This window comes from Haliotis cracherodii, unplaced genomic scaffold, assembly GCF_022045235.1.
Source record: "Haliotis cracherodii isolate W230 unplaced genomic scaffold, xgHalCrac1.p SCAF_5, whole genome shotgun sequence".
NCBI classification, from domain to species: domain Eukaryota; kingdom Metazoa; phylum Mollusca; class Gastropoda; order Lepetellida; family Haliotidae; genus Haliotis; species Haliotis cracherodii.
The window spans coordinates 25,975,203-25,994,430 of record NW_027266308.1 but is presented as its reverse complement, the minus strand read 5'-3'; the positions used below and the strand labels follow the sequence as shown (position 1 = coordinate 25,994,430).

General features: G+C 39.8%; 1 protein-coding gene across 2 annotated transcripts in view; it reads left to right on the top strand.

The window, feature by feature from the left end:
* The window catches only part of LOC139442349 (vam6/Vps39-like protein), a 99,025-nt gene extending 85,352 nt beyond the window's left edge, over positions 1-13,673 (top strand). For both annotated transcript variants that reach the window (XM_071223149.1, XM_071223148.1), the window contains exons 25-26: positions 10,224-10,315; positions 12,310-13,673. In XM_071223149.1, coding sequence (XP_071079250.1) covers positions 10,224-10,315; positions 12,310-12,394 — 177 coding nt within the window. In that variant the 3' untranslated portion in view covers positions 12,395-13,673. The remainder of the gene's footprint in view (positions 1-10,223; positions 10,316-12,309) is intronic.
* Positions 13,674-19,228: the final 5,555 nt, after the last annotated feature.

Here is a 19,228-nt window from a genome sequence, read left to right as displayed (position 1 = left end):
ACAGAGCTATAGGACACACAGACCTATCGGACACAAAGACCTATTGGACACACAGAGCTATTGGCGACACAGAGCTATTGGACACACAGAGCTATAGGACACACAGAGCTATTGGACACACAGAGCTATTGGACACACAGAGCTGTTGGACACACAGACCTATCGGACACAAAGACCTATTGGACACACAGAGCTATTGGACACACAGAGCTATTGGACACACAGAGCTGTTGGACACACAGAGCTATAGGACACACTGACCATGGTAGAAACAAGAGCCATATCTTGACACAGAGTATTCATACACCGAACAGGAACTTGTACTTCCTCTTGTCTGCTATCAAAGTTTGATCTAGACAGGTCCCTGTGAGAAAAACTGTAACGAAAACATTATATACTTTTTTAGGTTAACAAATTCCACTGACCAAAGGCAAGTACTGTGGATTGTCTAGTGCACACTTGATTATTAGCTCGAATATTTTTTAATGCATGTTACACAAGATACAAACTTAAATATGTAGATATTCCCAACAAGATCGTCTGGTAGGCAGTGTTTCTGGAGTAACAGGTTCTGAACTAATGAGGATTCACTGTAAATGTCACAATATAAACATCCCACACTTTAATAATTTGATTTTTTCTCATTAAACACAAACCAATTTGTGCCAGATAGAATAAAAAAATAGTTTTTATTTTCATTATTATCCCTTCATACCCAAGCAAAAAATCATATTAATGTTTGTCTTTCACATCATCCATTATTTTATCATGGAACATCTCAGAAGCCAATATGTCATGTAAGATAATATCATGGTATAACTCAGTATAGTGCTATGGTGTTATATAATGTAGGAAATAGGGGGACGGTGGGGTAGCCCAATGGTTAAGGCTCACAGGTCTGATTCCCTATTGGTACAGTGTTAGTCTGTCTTACAGACCCTGATACAAATATATCAACTACAGCCCATGTAAGTCTATAATGTTTGGCAAGTCTATATTACTGCAGTATCAGATTTGTTTAGTCTCTGAAAATGAAGAGAATCACTGGTCTCCCTTTTTATTATATTTTTATTAAGATAACTGAACAGCTGTTTTTTCTGTACGATATGTTCATTTCAGAGACTATATGTTAGTCTAATACAGTGTGTGAAGCAGTCACAATGCTGGAATGTTGCTAAAACCAGCAAAAAATACCCCTCACCCACTCACGCACGCATGCACGCATGCACGCACCCTAAAACTCGAAACATAGAATTATTTGTTATTCTCAAAAGTCTTCTTCATCAGATTGAATCAATCCCCTTCCAACTTGACCTGCAATCATGCATGTTTACATCAGCTGCTATTTCACAATCATTGATTAAATTCATGATCCGGAATCATATTGTTACACTCCCAGTCTGCAACTTAAAGCTCGTTATGAGGTAATCTGAAGCCGGAACTCAAGTCAAGTACCATTTCTTTGGGTCTCGTAGGCTCAGCTGATAATAGATCATATCTTTATCACAAAAATATACTCAAAGCGAAGTCAAGAGCCAAACCCAGGCTGTAAGACTCAAAGGGTTTTGGTTCAGACTGCATAACTTTAGTGTATTCAATAAGTCAGTTTACCCATTCAAGTTTTAAAGAAATGAATACTTTTCAAGATACTATTTAAAAAGTCCTGATGTGTTTAATGCATTATCATGTACTGACAAACTGTTTCCATTAACTGCCCCAAATATCGAAGCCGTAACATTAAGATGTTGATGGTTTGTTTCTTGTTTTATACCTCACTCAGCAACATACCAGCTCTATGACGTCAGTCTTTAAATAATCAAATCTGGACCAGACAATCCAGTGACTGACGTCATGAGCATCGATCTACACAATTGGGATCGATGACATGCATCAACCAAGTCAGTGAGCCTGACCACCCGATCCAGTTTGTTGGCTATTACGACAAGCATAGTCGCCTTTTACGGCAAGCATTTTTATTCTCCTCCGGATCTTCACGGGTCCATAACATTAAGAAAAGCCACTGTGTAATTATGAAAATAATCATTTCATCTGTTTTGTAAAAAAAAAGTAAAAATGTACATGGGCCAAGGGCCTTTTATTCCAAATATACTATCGATTGAATAATAAAGTTTAATGAAATTACAAGAAAATATTACAGGGTAAATTATAGTTTTCCCAAGTTTATGTCCATTTTGTGACTGCATTATTGATATTCTCTGCAATGAAGATCAAATGATAGTGACTGGGGAAAGAAGGCCATTGTTAGAATGCCGAGAGAAATTTGCTGACATAGCTGATTATTGTGAAGCTGTAGTTCCTGCAAGATGGGATATATATTTGCTGCAAGCGTGATGTGTTGGATGTTTCTGAAGAAGAGTGCATGACGACACCGAGGGAGACAGGTCATGGTGGCCATGGTCCCTGTTTCGGGATTGTGGTGAAGCTGAGTGCATGACGACCTGGGAGTGGGACACCGGTCGCGGTGACCGTGCTCCCTGTCAGGGCTGTTGTAAGCTGAGGAATCTGCAGATAGTGGAGAGATAGTTCGGCTGATTAATCGACTCCTCAGCGCTGTACTGTTGTTAGATGTGGGGTGATGGAAAAAATAGATGAGATTTTAGAACATTTGGATGCATATCATACAGGTGTTGTATAGGGATTCAGGTAGATCTCCATCAGTCATTGTCACAATATAGCCAGGAACCATCAGAAATATGGTTTATTAAGCTCATGATGAACCTAGTGACCATGTTCGACCTTAGCACTCACAAGTATTCTCACAAGGCCATGCGGTATGTTGACTTAAGTAATATGTTAAGTTAGTTACACTTTAAAAATAATAATAATAATAATTACACTTTAAAAATAATAATAATAATGATAATGATAATAATAATAATCCATTTATATGATGCTGTACTCCATGCATAAGCATGCTCTAAGTGCTTAGAGATTTATTACCCCAGTCAATGGATCAGTGTGCACTCAATAATCATTCTCAGCTCCCTGAGGAGTATAAAACCCCAGCTGCCTTTTAGTCGCTTGAAAGTTAACAACCACATTGCCATCTCATACTACCGGGTACCCATTCACTGCCGGGTGAACAGAGGCACAATTCACACAAAGTCACTTGCCCAAGGAGACACCATGTGTGTTACAAGTGCTTCAGTGTGGGGCAGGACCGAAGCCCCAGAAAGTCCCAGGAGTCAAGTTGCTGACTAGAAAATCTCAGTAGCTAAGCTGCTGACTGCGGTCACCCATCCAAGGACTCTCCGCAACAGACGTTGCTTAACACTTTTGATATCTTTTCTCAGAATAAGGATACAATCATTCTTTAAAATGACTTTTAAACTGTGTGCTAAAATTGAAGGATATGATAGTATGTTTTTGTTAATTATGTTTTTGTTAATTATGTTGTTGTTTCATTATCTCATCAACTGATGCCTTTTTCTTCCTTTTTCAACATCATTATTTCCATGTGAAACTGCAAAACCAGTGCAGATGTTGCCATCTTCTTATTTGTCATAATATACAGCGTATAAACATGAGATAATGGTCATTTAACCAAAAATATGGGAAAGAAACATGGATGGGTAGAGGAATGCTTGAAAGGATGGATGGAAAGAAGGCAGTAGATTGGTGGGTAGAAACATCAAAAAGTATTCCTGTTCAATAACCAATTCTTGTCGTAAGAGGCGTCGGACAGGATCAGGTGGTCAGGGTCGTTGACTTGGTTGATGCATATCATCATATCCCAATTGTGTAGATCGATGCTCATCATGTCACTTACTGAACTGTCTGGTCCAGGATCGATTATTCAAAGGCCGCCATCAAAAAGCTGGAATATTGTTGAGTGTGACGTTAAACAACAAACAATAATCTTGACCATACCGGTCCACATGAAATCTCCCAGATTAACAACTTACAAGAAGTATTAGCATATTCCAGTGATTATTCCTGCTTCATCATAGATATAATCCCTATAATCGATGTTTCTTGTATTGTCTTCCTATCAGGTAGGGGCGGTCGGTAGCCTAGTGGTTAAAACGTTCGCTCGTCGCGCCGAAGACCTGGGTTCGATTCCCGACATGGGTACAATGGGTGAAACCCATTTCTGGTGTTCCCCACCGTGATATTGCTGGAATATTGCTAAAAGTGGCGTAAAACCTCACTCACTCCTATCTGGTAGAATAACTTTCAGTGATAACGTATGAGATGAGAGCGTCTGTATTTGCTGATCAGCGCTCAGTTAATTCATCTGTGATATGATGTCCTTCTTCAGGTGTTAATTCTTTGTGGTCATTTATATCAAATTTCACTTGAATGTGTCCATGTTTCCTACAAACAGCAATCTCAGAAAGTAAAAACACTGTACAAAATGTGAAATAGAACCGTTGAATTCTTGGTTAAACACACTAAGAAATGCTACATAAATATCTACATGACAAGCCAAGCTCTGAAATTATCCTCGAGAAGGTACAAAAAGAAGATGATGTAATATGTTACAGCAAACTGGCTCTGTTCGACAAACTGATCTTAGCATCATGACCATCATAATTCTGTGATTATGAACAGGCATTATGGCAGATATACCGCTAAGATTGGTTTATGTTATGGAGCCAGGCTGTCCATTCCACCATGTCAAATGTCATTGGCTCCACAAACTGATTCCACAAGCTGCTAGTGAAGCCATTCTGAAGGTATTTTCTACAGGTAATTATCAGAGTATTGCCAGACCGTTACAGCAGGCACATCTCCTCTCAGAGCGGCAGATTGCCTCAGTGCTGTGATATTTGGTGTCAGATGGGGCAGAGTTCCACATTAAATGGAGCTATTTCTGTGCCTTCCTGGCTTCGTCTTCAAGTGAAGCAATACTTGAAAAAGACATATGAAATGGCGTTTGGTTCGTTGTGTAGTCAAACTGTTTGTTGTGGGAGATAATGAACTGTGAGTGTTGCTCCCTGAAGGAGTTTGGAAAGTTGTTTTCTTTTGTTAGGTAATGGCTGTCTCTTTCAATAAAGAGAGTGCATTTCAGTCTTTGGAAGTAATTAAGATTTCATGAGAACATGTCTCTAATTACTTTTTGCAACATGACAGCAGTGTCATTAAGAGGGTACCCTCACCGCTCAAAACGATGGAAACGAGGGAATACTTAATTTTTCAGCAGCCAATATAAAACCAACTGTTGGTGAATAGAAAATGGCTTGTGTAGGCGTCCTGAATGTCAAAGATCTCATTTCCGATGTATTCATTCTATCTAAACCCTTGGCTTGTCATCTGATAATTACAGATAGCAGATGGCTTCATAGCCTTTTGATTGATTGTAAACTATAGTCCCTTGATTCCTTGTGATCTGGAAGTCTAGCTCCCTATTCAGGTTACTGGGACTGGGGCTAGACTTTCGGTGAGGGGAGTGAATGATAGTGGCCTTAAATTACTGGAGGTGAGGTGAAATGGGGTTTAACGTCGCATCCAAGATTATTGCACTTACATAGCGACGTGCATGCACGTGTATGTGTGTGTGTGTGGCTGCTTGTACTAGTCCGGACTGATGCCGATTTATAGTGCTAGCATGCCACAGTTTAACATGAATACCCCACTCAGACACAGTATACTGACTCCAAGCTGACCAGTTAATGTTTTAGCCCCTTAATGCTGAGCACCAGACAGGGTAACAACAAGTACCATCTTTTAGTGTCTTTTGGTATGACGAGGCTGGGGATCGATCCCTGGACTTTCCGCTCTCGGGGCCGACACTCTACCATTAGACCACGGAGGCGGTCCTTAAATTACTGGAGCACACTGGACTCCCTTCAACAGGGAAGTATAGGTGGATGTTTCCCTTTTTGGACTTTGTAAGACTAATGGCTACAAGTAATACCTCAAGAGGATAGCCGGATCCAGGCTGCCAGAGGATAGGGTTCCACTTTGAAGGGACTCATAGAGATCTGGGGTAGAATAGGTCTTCAGCAAACTATGCTTGCTGTAAAAGGCGACTATGCCTGTCATAAGAGGCGATTAAAGGTATCGGGGGGTCAGACTCGCTGACTTGGTTGATACATGTCATCGATCCCAATTGCGTGGATCGATGCTCATGATATTAATCACTGGATTGTCTGGTCTAGACTTTATTAATTACAGACAACCGTCATATAGCTGGAATATTGCTGAGTGCGGCGTTAAACAACAAACCAACCAAAATAAACAACACTTTGAAGGTGAGCCCAGACTATGAGAGACTAAGACAAAGATAGATTCATGTGGTGGTGCTCGACAGCAAGAAAGTGGAGATCCTTACGGAAATTCAAAAATAGTAAAATAGTGATGAAACTTGAAGGAATGGATCTCTGAAACTCAGTGATGACTGGGAGATTCCAAAGGTCAATTGTTGCTCTACCACCTGCACCTACCACCTTTATTAAGTATTATACCTGAGTGACAAAGCTGACATACAGTGAAACCCAGTTGTCTTAACCGTTTGTCATAAGAGGTGACTAACGGGATCGGGTGGTCAGGCTCACTGACTTAGTTGATGCATGTCATCGTATCCCAATTGCTTAGTAATGCTCATGATGTCAATCACTGGATTGTCTGGTCCAGACTCAATTATTTACAGACTGCCGTCATATGGCTGGAATGTTGTTGAGTGTGTACCGAAACACTGCACACATTGACTATTGATGAATAGCATCTGCACCAAAACGCTACTTTCATGGAATATTGCTGAATAGCATCTGTACCGAAACACTGCATTTTCACTAAATATTGCTGAATACCATCGGCACCGAAACACTGCATTCATGGATATTACTGAATAGCATCGGTACCAAGATACTGCACACATGGAATAGCATTGGTACCGAGACACTGCTTTCATGGAATATTGCTGAATAGCATTGGTACTGAGACACTGCTTTCATGGAATATTGCTGAATAGCATTGGTACCGAAACACTGCTTTCATGGAATATTTGCTGAATAGCATTGGTACCGAGACACTGCTTTCATGGAATATTACTGAATAGCATTGGTACCGAGACACTGCTTTCATGGAATATTGCTGAATAGCATTGGTACTGAGACACTGCTTTCATGGAATATTGCTGAATAGCATTGGTACCGAAACACTGCTTTCATGGAATATTTGCTGAATAGCTTTGGTACCGAGACACTGCTTTCATGGAATATTGCTGAATAGCATTGGTACCAAAATAATAATAATCAAAACCTTAGGAATCAACCTGTTTTCATTCATATAACAGCTTCTAAAGGTCTCTAAGAGATATTATTTTGAAGTTTTTTTATGTTCTTTTGAATGTGTAGCTCACGGAAAGCCAACTAGAAACTGCTGCGGATATATTAATTTCATTGTTTTTCAAAAGTTCTCAAACTGACGTCCCTGAAATGATGACATATTAAAAATATCACTGATTTATTTCTCCCAAAACTTTGTCCTAGCGATTTCTCTTAAACTTTTCAGGGGATTCATCTCAAACTTAGTACATATAATCTGTATCATATTGAGGGGTGCAGTCAAAAGAAAAAAAATGTTTTTATTAATTTTCCATTTTTTTATGAATTTTTCAAACCCTAACCCTATCCTAGCTATTTTATTTGTAACTACTGACACACTAGGCGGGTCGGGGGTATTAGTGAGCCATGCTCACTTTTGCACTTATTTTTTAAGACTTTTAAGTTAAAATGAAATAATTGAGGTATTCTCCAGAAGGGATCTGTTCCACATGACTGTGTGAGAGGCCATATGACTTCAAACCCTGTTATCATCAGCACGATACCTTTCCCAGATACCCCCCTAACCTCTGTAATTTACTACCGCTATCTCATCACTGTAATTGAGTGAAACCCTCATAAACGAGGCTTCAGCCACACTGCTTCATGTACTACATATCAGATCCTAATTCATCCGAAATATCGATAATGGCCTCCAAGCGAGATTATGATGCCATCATAACAGTTTGATATTTCCGTCCTCGATTGACTGTTTCCTCGGGAGGGATGTGGTATCAGCGGCAATAATTGCCCAGAGCCCTTGATGTGTTATTCCTAGTGTATCAATACAAAAATGTGCTGATATTGAGACCACATGGTCAGTTGTGAGTGGACTGGATGCTGGACCAGTCAGTAAAAGCCAGAGGTCAGTCCCAACTGGCTGTGTCCGGTAAAAGGGATTGCAGAGTACAGATCCCTCTGTACTGACAGTCAACATTGTCTGGAACCATCAGTAGGACGATGGGTAGCCTAATCATATTGGCTTTTAGGGGATAAATGGACCATTTATGGACTCGTGTTTAGACTAATCAGTAGTATGATCTTTCAGGAGACATCATTTGCTGTGCCTGATATTTACAGGTTCTGTCACATGTGTCTCATTGTTTAATTCATGTGGGAAAGAGCAGTGAGTTTTATTTTCAAATTTCGAAAAAGAAAAGTTAATTTTTTCTGATGATGAAAGTAGGTTCAAGGGCAATGATCGTTAACTGTCCCTGCTTAACAGTGGTAGAAGAATCTATACAGAAACGTCGCTATTACAGTAAATAAAGAAGTTGTCACCCATAAATTGTGTCTACTTTGTCATCTGTCAACTTTTAAGTAATGCCTATCATACAGTTCAGAAAACCGCCTTTTAAAGTCACTCACCTAATAGTTGCTATAGTTGCTATATATTCAGATAAACTTTTCAAAATTCAGAAATTTACACTTTTCCTTTTGTACCTGTACTTTAAACAGCAACTATACATATAACCTTGAACATTTGCTTTTAGCTATCGGACCAGTGCCTGTTTCGGAGGCTGTTATTAATTTGTAGTTATGGAAATATTATTGAATTATTAACAAAGCTAAATTTCATTATAGCATACAGCAGTGAATAAATCATTAAGTCATTGGGCTCTGTTGACATTACGGCTTGAAGCGATCTGTTGCACATCATTCACTGCACACAAGGATTTCCTGGATGATTGGTGACAGATATAACTTCCTATTTCAAATGTGTGTAGTGTGTCCAGACTGATGCTGATTTATAGTGATAGCCCAACGAGATACCATGGCACAGTTTAACATAAATACCCCACTCAGACACAGACTCCGAGCTAACCAGTCCTTGTTTTTGCCCCTTTATGCTGAGCGCCAGACAGGGTAACAAGAGGTACCATCTTTTAATGTCTTTTGGTATGACGTGGCAGGGGTTTTGAAGCCCGAACCTTCCACTCTCCGGGCAGATGCTCCACCACTAGACTACGGAGGCGGTCAACTATGTACTGATGTACTGATGTACTGATGTACTGAGCACTGATGTACTGATGTACTGAGCATTGATGTACTGATGTACTGAGCACTGATGTACTGAGCATTGATGTACTGATGTACTGAGCACTGATGTACTGAGCATTGATGTACTGAGCACTGATGTACTGAGCACTGATGTACTGATGTACTGAGCATTGATGTACTGAGCACTGATGTACTGGTACATTGTCATGTTCAACTCAGTGATTTGATATCAATTTGTATCATTTCATAAATGGTTTAATAATCTGCTCATTTAGAAAATGATATTTAAGCTTTATTACATGACATACATATTCAGTCAGGTCATGTACAGGTGTGTTTACTGTACTGTAGACATTTAACGTCAAAGAATTATTTTAAAAATCATGTATATTGTGTTCCAGTGAAAAAGAGCAATTTTACCCCCAAAAGGTATCATGAAGTTTATTCTATTTGAAATTAAAGTATAGGACATATTTTTGTTTGAGACAGTTTTTGGTTACGGGAAAAACAAACAAATTTTCTGAAAGGACAAGCCAAACGACTTTTATTGGAGCCACACATAATTTTCTCAGAACATGTGTTCAGAGAATTATTTATCTTTTTTGTACAATCTGAGGACCAAATTTAATTCAGCATTTTCTGGAAGCGATTATCTAAGAAACTATCTCTCTTCCCCCCCCCCCCCCCCCCCCCCCCTATTTGACTCTGTTTGCTGTTGTATTAATACTCAAATGTCAAATCAATATGACAGTATCTTATCAGGAACAGCAGAGCTTGTTATTTTACAGCTAAAAATCCTGTTCACTTGAGATAGAAAAAATGGGGATTGCATTGATATTGAATTTCACATGTCGGGTGACCTTTGTTGCGCAGATTGAAAGTGTCATTTGAGATTTTTGTTATTCTCACTGTGAGTGTGTCTTGTGTTTGCAGGTCCAAGAACAGCGTATGTACTACCAGAAGGTCAAGGTCATCATCAATGATGAGAAAACATGTCGCGTTTGTAGGAGGAGGATTGGAGACAGGTAAGACTCATTCATTGGTTGGAGAGGATTTATGTCCCACAGCCATGCCAGAATAGGCTGATTGTGGTTTGATTCCAAGATTTGCCCAGATGTCGAACTTTGGTCTGTCTGCTCCACACATGCTTGTTGTTACCCTGCCTGGCGCTCAGCATTGAGGGAATAAAACAAGGACTGGTGGGTTATCTATGTTAAGCTGTATATCAGTGTGCTTGTGCAATAAGAGCTTACTTAAGCCTGGAGTAGTACAAGCAGTAACATGGGCGGTCGGGTAGCCTAGGTGTTTAAGTGTTTGCTCATCACGCCAAGGACCTGGGTTCGATTCCCGACATGGGTACAATGTGTGAAGCCCATTTCTGGTGTCCCCACCATTATTTTGCTGGAATATTGCTAAAAGCGGTGTAAAACCACACTCACTCACAAGCAGCAACACACACAAGTGCAATAATCTTGAATGCGTTGTTTAACTCCATTTCTCCTCACCTCCTTGCGGTTTGGGGGGCTTACTCTCAGCAGTGTCTGATGTAGTGTGTTATATGTTGATTGCATGGGCCCACCTACACAAGGCAACACTTAAAGATTGATTTCAAATAGTCATAGTGCTCACACCGAAACACCTGAGTTTTCTACAGGTCTGGTTAGACAAGCTGCTGTCATCTAGTTTATATGTTGAAGGTGAGGTGAGGTGAAATGGGGTTTAACATCGCGTCCAAGATTATTGCACTTATATAGCATGTGGGTGTGTGTGTGGCTGCTTGTACTTGTCCCAACTGATGCCGATTTATAGTGCTAGCACCCTGAGATACCATGCCGCAGTTTAACATGAATACCCCATTCAGACACAGTATACTGACTCTGAGCCGACAAGTCCTTGTTTTAGCCCCTTAATGCCGAGCGCTAGACAGAGTAACAATAAGTACCATCTTTAAAAGTCTTTTGGTATGACAAAGCCGGGAATCGAACCCCGGACCTTCCGCTCTCCCGGCGGACGCTCTACCACTAGACCACGGAGGCGGACTTTTTATGTTGAAAAAGGGTGGATGTAAACTGAAACCCCATTCAAACACTCCATAATAGTTTGGATATTTCTCCAATATGAATTGTTTTAGGAACATTCATTTAGTCATTTTGGAATTGAAGACAGTGCTCAGATGGCTTGAAAGCCCAGTGACACACAACCGCCTCTGTGGTCTAGTGGACCGGAGACGGAAAGTCATGGGTCCGATCCAATCTTAAATCAAATCTTAGTTCTCGCTACCTCTAAACAAAGATCTGAGAACACCCCTTACAGGTCACCTCAGACCGACCTTGCACGAACTTTGACCGACCAATGGAATGACTCACAAGAAGTCGACATTTGCCATTTGAAACATATTTTGACAAATTCTCGATTAAAAATTTGAAACCTGAACAGTCTGGAATGGCTGATAGATGGTCTAGATTGTATGGATTCAGCTGTTAAGCCCGTAACTATAATTTGGACTATCGTTAAAGTTTTCGAGGTTGCATGATTAGAAATCACATTCGGACTGTCACTTTCATGATCTGGTAAGCAACGCTCTGATTGGTCGGATGAAAGGTCGTTCTGACCTAATAGGATCTCCTCAGATCTTTGTTTAGTAGTAGCCAGAACCAAGATCTGATTTTAATGAGATTGGGGTTCGATCCCGTGTCATACCAAAAGAAGTTTAAAGATGTTACTGTATAACTCTATGTTGCTATTTAAGTGCAGAAATCTTTCAATGCAACGTTAAACCCCATTTCACCTCACCTTACCTCACCTCACCTCACCCATTCACACGCTATTCATTTTTCTTTAATGAATTGGGATGTCATGGTGACAACAGAGTTATCCCCCTTGTTGATCATGTCTGCAGGTACATTCATGTAAGGTCAGTCAGGCAGAGTTTTAGCGTCTTATGACAATGACTCATTAACTTCACAGGAACATCTTCAGATTGCTTCATGAATATCACAGAAAGTCATGTTTGTTTCAGTGCCTTCGCTCGCTACCCAAATGGCCTGATCGTCCACTACTTCTGTTGCAAGGACCCAAAGACGTTGCCGCCAGATCTCAAGTGAACCAATCAGACACCACACACAATACAAGTCATGGTGCCATAATGTCATTTGTGATGCACTGAATCAGGACTCTTGTCTTAGCTGGTTGGTTGTGTACATCTCGGATTGCATCACAAGAGTATTTTTCGGTCTCTTCCATGAAAGATCCATCTTCCCGAGACAAGGGAGTTAATTGACTGTAAAAGTCCAGTTTCCACCCTTGCCGAAGTAGCCTAGAATGTCTGGGCTCGATCAAAGCACCACCAGTGTCTATTGTGAGTTATGTCCCTTCTATGCACCTTCTATTGACCAATCAGAATCCACCTCTCATAACACTTGCATTTGTTTCAAATAAAATGGCATTGCCCATTTAAGATAATCTGATCCATAATCAAGATCTACATTGTAATAAAACTGCTCTTTCTTTGTGAACTGTATCAAGTCATATAAGCACCTTGATAAAAAACATGAAAAGATTTGGAAAATATCTGCTAAGTTGTTGGTACATATGTTTTGCAAATCCTGCAATCGACACGGCAGTTGATGTTGATTTTGTTACGCGATTTTGATTGGACAATCCATAGACTCGCTAGTCCAGCCTAAATAGAACTCATTAATTCCAGTCAAGGGTTGAGCCTGGGCTGTTTTAGTCAGTGGACTCCCTTACCTAGGGAAGATGGACAAGCTGCTGTGTTGTTGATCTTTGATTCAGTGGAATATGTGTGGATACAACATGATGTCAGAGCATGATATCAGTACATACAGTACCATTCAGTGGAAATCCAGTTCAAATATCAGGTATGAATCAGGGCTATGTATTTGTAAACAAATTGTATTGCAATATATTGATACAGATATCTGTATTGCGATACATATTGCGATATATTGCGATCTAAAGTGTTTGACAGTGTTTGACATAGATTGTACATGTAGATCCTATTTTCTTCATATGAAAGTAAATATTACAATGTCAAAGTCACGGTCAGTCGCACCAATGCGAGAGAAAAATCACTTCGTGTTTCCACTGTTTTGTGAATCAATTTCGAAGGGAAACATCATTTGTTAATTCATTTTTATGTAGATGTTAGGTTAAACAATACAAATACCGTATTTGATGTAATAAGTGCCCACGGGGATATTTGCTAATATATTGGCTAGTGAACAATCCGAATTAGCACCCCTTCCGACTGATCAATGTACACAAGACTTTTTTATTTGTGTATAATACACAGTTGTGTGTTATGTGCAACCTTAGTTATGGGCAATTAAGTTCTGGAAAATATATCTGTTGTGTATAATACGCACCCCTTCATCCATTCATGCACAGGAGACATATTTCAGAACTTCATTTTTGACATGTTCAGATAGAAACTGTCCTGTTAAACAACAGCATTCCCTCATGTTCGACAGAGGGTGAGGTCATCTAAGGAGCTGCAATTTGCCATGCAGAGTTACATCCCTTATGCATGCCAGAATCCTATGAATCTCAGAATCATTTTTAGATTCTGGTTTCTCAGCACCATGGCCATCAAGACTGAACCAGGCAATCCAGTGATTGATATCATGAGCATCAATCCACGCAATTGGGATTGATGACATGCTTCAACCAAGTCAGCGAGCCCGACAACCGATCCCGTTAGTCACCTCTTATGACAAGCATAGTCGCCTTTTAAGGCAAACATGGATTGCTGAAGACCTATTCTACCCTGGATCTTCACGGGTCTACTTGGATAGAAGTGTACATGGATACAAGTGTTAACCCAGTGTGGGCAATCTGCAGTGGTTGTTACAGGTGACAATGATGTGGGAACAATGTACAAGAACTGGACCATCTTCCAGCAATGTACAAGAACTGGTCCATCTTCTAGCAATGTACAAGAACTGGTCCATCTACTAGCAATGTACAAGGACTGGACCATCTTCCAGCAATGTACAAGAACTGGTCCATCTTCTAGCAATGTACAAGAAATGGGCCATCTTCTAGTTATGTACAAGAACTGGACCATCTTCTAGCAATGTACAAGAACTGGACCATCTTCTAGCAATGTACAAGTACTGGTCCATCTTCTAGCAATGTACAAGAATTGGTCCATCTTCTAGCAATGTACAAGTACTGGACCATCTTCTAGTTATGTACAAGTACTGATCCATCTTCTAGCAATGTACAAGAACTGGTCCATCTTCTAGCAATGTACAAGTACTGGTCCATCTTCTAGCAATGTACAAGAACTGGTCCATTTTCTAGCAATGTACAAGTACTGATCCATCTTCTAGTTATGTACAAGTACTGATCCATCTTCTAGCAATGTACAAGAACTGGTCCATCTTCTAGCAATGTACAAGTACTGATCCATCTTCTAGTTATGTACAAGAACTGATCCATCTTCTAGTTATGTACAAGAACTGGTCCATCTTCTAGCAATGTACAAGAACTGGACCATCTTCTAGCAATGTACAAGAACTGGTCCATCTTCTAGTTATGTACAAGATCTGATCCATCTTCTAGTTATGTACAAGAACTGGTCCATCTTCTAGCAATGTACAAGAACTGGACCATCTTCTAGCAATGTACAAGAACTGGTCCATCTTCTAGTTATGTACAAGAACTGGTCCATCTTCTAGTTATGTACAAGTACTGATCCATCTTCTAATTATGTACAAGTACTGATCCATCTTCTAGTTATGTACAAGAACTGGTCCATCTTCTAGCAATGTACAAGTACTGGTCCATCTTCTAGCAATGTACAAGTACTCGACCATCTTCTAATTATGTACAAGTACTGATCCATCTTCTAGTTATGTACAAGAACTGGTCCATCTTCTAGCAATGTACAAGTACTGGTCCATCTTCTAGCAATGTACAAGTACTGGTCCATCTTCTAGCAATGTACAAGAACTGGACCATCTTCTAGCAATGTACAAGAACTGGTCCATCTTCTAGTTATGTACAAGTACTGGTCCATCTTCTAGTTATGTACAAGAACTGGTCCATCTTCTAGCAATGTACAAGAACTGGTCCATCTTCTAGCAATGTACAAGAAATGGGCCATCTTCTAGTTATGTACAAGAACTGGACCATCTTCTAGCAATGTACAAGAACTGGACCATCTTCTAGCAATGTACAAGTACTGGTCCATCTTCTAGCAGTGTACAAGAACTGATCCATCTTCTAGTTATGTACAAGAACTGGACCATCTTCTAGTTATGTACAAGTACTGGACCATCTTCTAGTTATGTACAAGAACTGATCCATCTTCTAGTTATGTACAAGTACTGATCCATCTTCTAGCAATGTACAAGGACTGGTCCATCTTCTAGTTATGTACAAGAACTGGACCATCTTCTAGCAATGTACAAGGACTGGTCCATCTTTTAGCAATGTACAAGAACTGGTCCACCTTCTAGTTATGTAAAAGAACAGGACCACCTTCTAGCACTGTACAAGAACTGGTCCATCCTTCAGTGTTGACATAGACAGTAGCCTGCGGTCATGCAGATCAGTGTGATCCTGCTGTTCCAGAGACCCATCATGAGTTTATCGCAATGCTGTTGTAGCTGCTGTAAATGTCACTGAAATGCATTTGACAAAACCTTCCAGTTAATGAAGAAATTATGCACACCACCTGTCAATGTAATTGTGCTGATGTCTAAAAGAGATGCTATAATTTCTTGAAATGATGTGCAAGGATAATGACTAACTTTAAACGTGGCATTTTAATGTACGGACAAAATGGGTTCTTTCCTGTTTCATGCCAATTTCCTCCAGATAAGCATTTGTCTTTCCACACCGCCATTCTATCAACTGTGGTAATTGTGTCAGATGGGTGGCGGGGATAAGGGGAGGGGGGTCTCACAGACTGACCCAGGGTTAGTGTGACATGGAAGTCATGGGGGGCAGGAAACTGCTACTCATGGCTTTGTATATGTCTGATCCGCAGTTTAATCTACTTTCACAATAAGCATAGGGTAGTTCTGACAGGGGCAGGCTGATACCCAGGCCCTGGTGGGGTTCTTGGTTAGAATAGATAGGTCCACGGTAATGTATGTAATTGGTGACTAAATGGATTGTGCAGTCAGGCTCTCTGACTTGGCTGATTGTGTATTATCGTGGCTTACTGCAGGTGACATGACATCAATCTCTTATTTGCCTGGTCCAGACTTGATTATTTACAGTTTGCTGTGAGTGATCTGGAAAATTGCTGATCCAGCATTAACAATAATAATAAACAAAATAATTCTCAGGCTCTTCTAGTCATTTGGTCCTTCTCACTGTATAGACGCCAGGTCATGCTGAGGTTGATGCATGGTATTGTATCCCAATTGCTGGGATCGATGCTCATGATGTCAGTCACTGAATTGTTTAATCCAGACATGATTATTTACTGACTGCTGTCGTATGACTGGAATATTGCTGAGTGTGCTGTTAAACAACAAACAAAGACTGGGACACATATACTTTAAATTCGTTAGTTGTCTTCATAAGGCTGGAATAAACAACCAATCTTGTTCCTTAGGCCAGGCGTTTTATATTTTTCGGATTACGGACCCGCTTACTCTAATTGTTTTAGAAAATGTACCAAAAAAATATCAGATTTCCATCTCCCCATCCCCCCGATAGCCGCGTAGTCAGTTATTTTATTTGTTATCATCACCTTTTAATAAAAAACATATGAATTTACCATTGTAAACTAGTAAAGGGATACATATCGATCTTTGTTGATCCCGAAGCCGAACATGAATAGCCTCCCTTGACAATTGTCCGTGTTGTAAGTGGTAGAACTTTTATTGTTACAAGGGGCTTTATCGTCACAAATGGCTGCCTTTTGAGCACGGAATATGTTCATAAAGTAGGCCAGAGGCATTCTGCATTAAAAAAATGCATCTGGCTTCTTTTTTCTGCTTTTTTTTCCCTCCTCCAACCCTGGACTTTGGGCTTGAAAATCTGTAATCCTAAAAATAAAAAAAGCCTGGCCTTATTAAGGTCTTTTCACTCACTAACTATTTAAGAAATAAACGACTAGTGGGAGTGCAATAAAACACCCCTCATGGTTTATTCTCTGCAGTGTTTTATTGTACGAAAAACAATGACCACATGTTGTTTATTTCTGATATGAGATAGCAACATTATACATAGCTTCTTTTTGAGGATGTTGTTAAAATGTACAAGCTTTACAAATAGTTCACCTTAATATAATAGTAATGATGACCCCCTGAATAGAATCCGACCTCGGCTATGTGGGACAAGTCCATTTTATGAACAGGTGGGTTAAGTCGGTTATTTCCTGCATATTCTCACAATCCTCTCATCGAGTACTGGTATCTGTACCTTTCCGATTGTCATATCTCTCCCACTTTTGAATGCATTTGTTTGGCCATTGCATTTATCTGCGTACCCCAGCTACATCTATGGGGAACAACTCTCAAGACACTCACCTGTCAAAATTAACCTCCTCCAAAATACGACGTCATCAAGTTGCGCGCGTGCTTATTCGAATCTCCAGAAATGACATCATGATAGAACCGTTTTTAACCCGGAAATAAAACATGCTTCATTCTTCATTACTCTTTGCGATTTATCACATAGCTATCTCATATATGATAATAACAAGGCCCTCCACAATGGTCAGGTATTAGGCCAATAGTACTTCCTTAAATTGGGATCAGGTGGTCAGACTCATTGACCTGGTTGATGTATGTCATCATATGTGTAGATTGATGCTGATGATGTCAATCACTGGTTTGTCGAGTCCAGACTTGATAATATACAGACCGCCGTCATATAGCTTGAATATTGCTGAGCGCGGCATTAAACAACAAACAAACAAACAAACATAAATGTACTTTCTAAATTGGGACACTGATACTTTAAATTCATTCCACAGTCTGAGAGCCTGTTTTGTATCGGGGTGCAATAAAACCTTTATCAAGGGAAAGAGAGCATGTGTTTATAGAATGTATTGAAGCGGTGTTGGTATTGAGCAAGTGCTTGTTGACATTACAACTGCTTGCATGGTCCTGGTCCTAGTGTGACAGCTATTGTCCGATCTACCCAGCAGTCGGGTTTTACAGCATGGTGTGCAGGGATTGCGATCTCACCTTCACGTTGTTATGGCCACAGTGTATAACAATCACTTCTTTGCTATGGATGTACAATATATGTATAAAATCTTGATGTATATGTGTATTTTTTGTAAATAAATATTTGCATATATGTAAATTTGTTTTATACAGCGTGTTTAAATGTGCTTTAGCAAGTACCGTTTTCGACGTAATAAGCGCCCACGGCGATATTTGCTAATATATTGGCTAGTGAACAATCCCAATTAGCACCCCTTCCGATTGTTCAATGTACACAAGACTTATTTATTCGTGTATAATACGTGTGTTATATGCATCCTTAATTATGGGAAATTAAATTCTGGAAAAATATATCTGTCGTATATAAACATTTCAGGCTGTCAGCATAAACCACGAAATTTACGATCTTTCAACTCTGTTGTTTTTCACCAAAATAATATTCTAATCAGAGCCCCCTATTTCTAATTTTGAGAGCGCCCTGGGCACTTATTATGTCGAATACGGTATGTTGTTTATGAACTGGCTTTGCTGGGAAGCACATGTGAGGTAGGGTTATTAACTCTCCACGTGTGTCACAAGACGTGATATGTGTGATGTATGTGATTCAGTGCTTTTCATGTTTGATAAAGTCAGATTTCTGTTAAGCTAGACATGATATTTTCAAAAATGATTCTCAGGCATTGACATTCATAAAATTGGGCCGGTATCCCCTTTGTTTCAGCCTGAAAAACAGAGCGCTGATATTAAGTATATGTACACGAGAATTTAATTTTCATA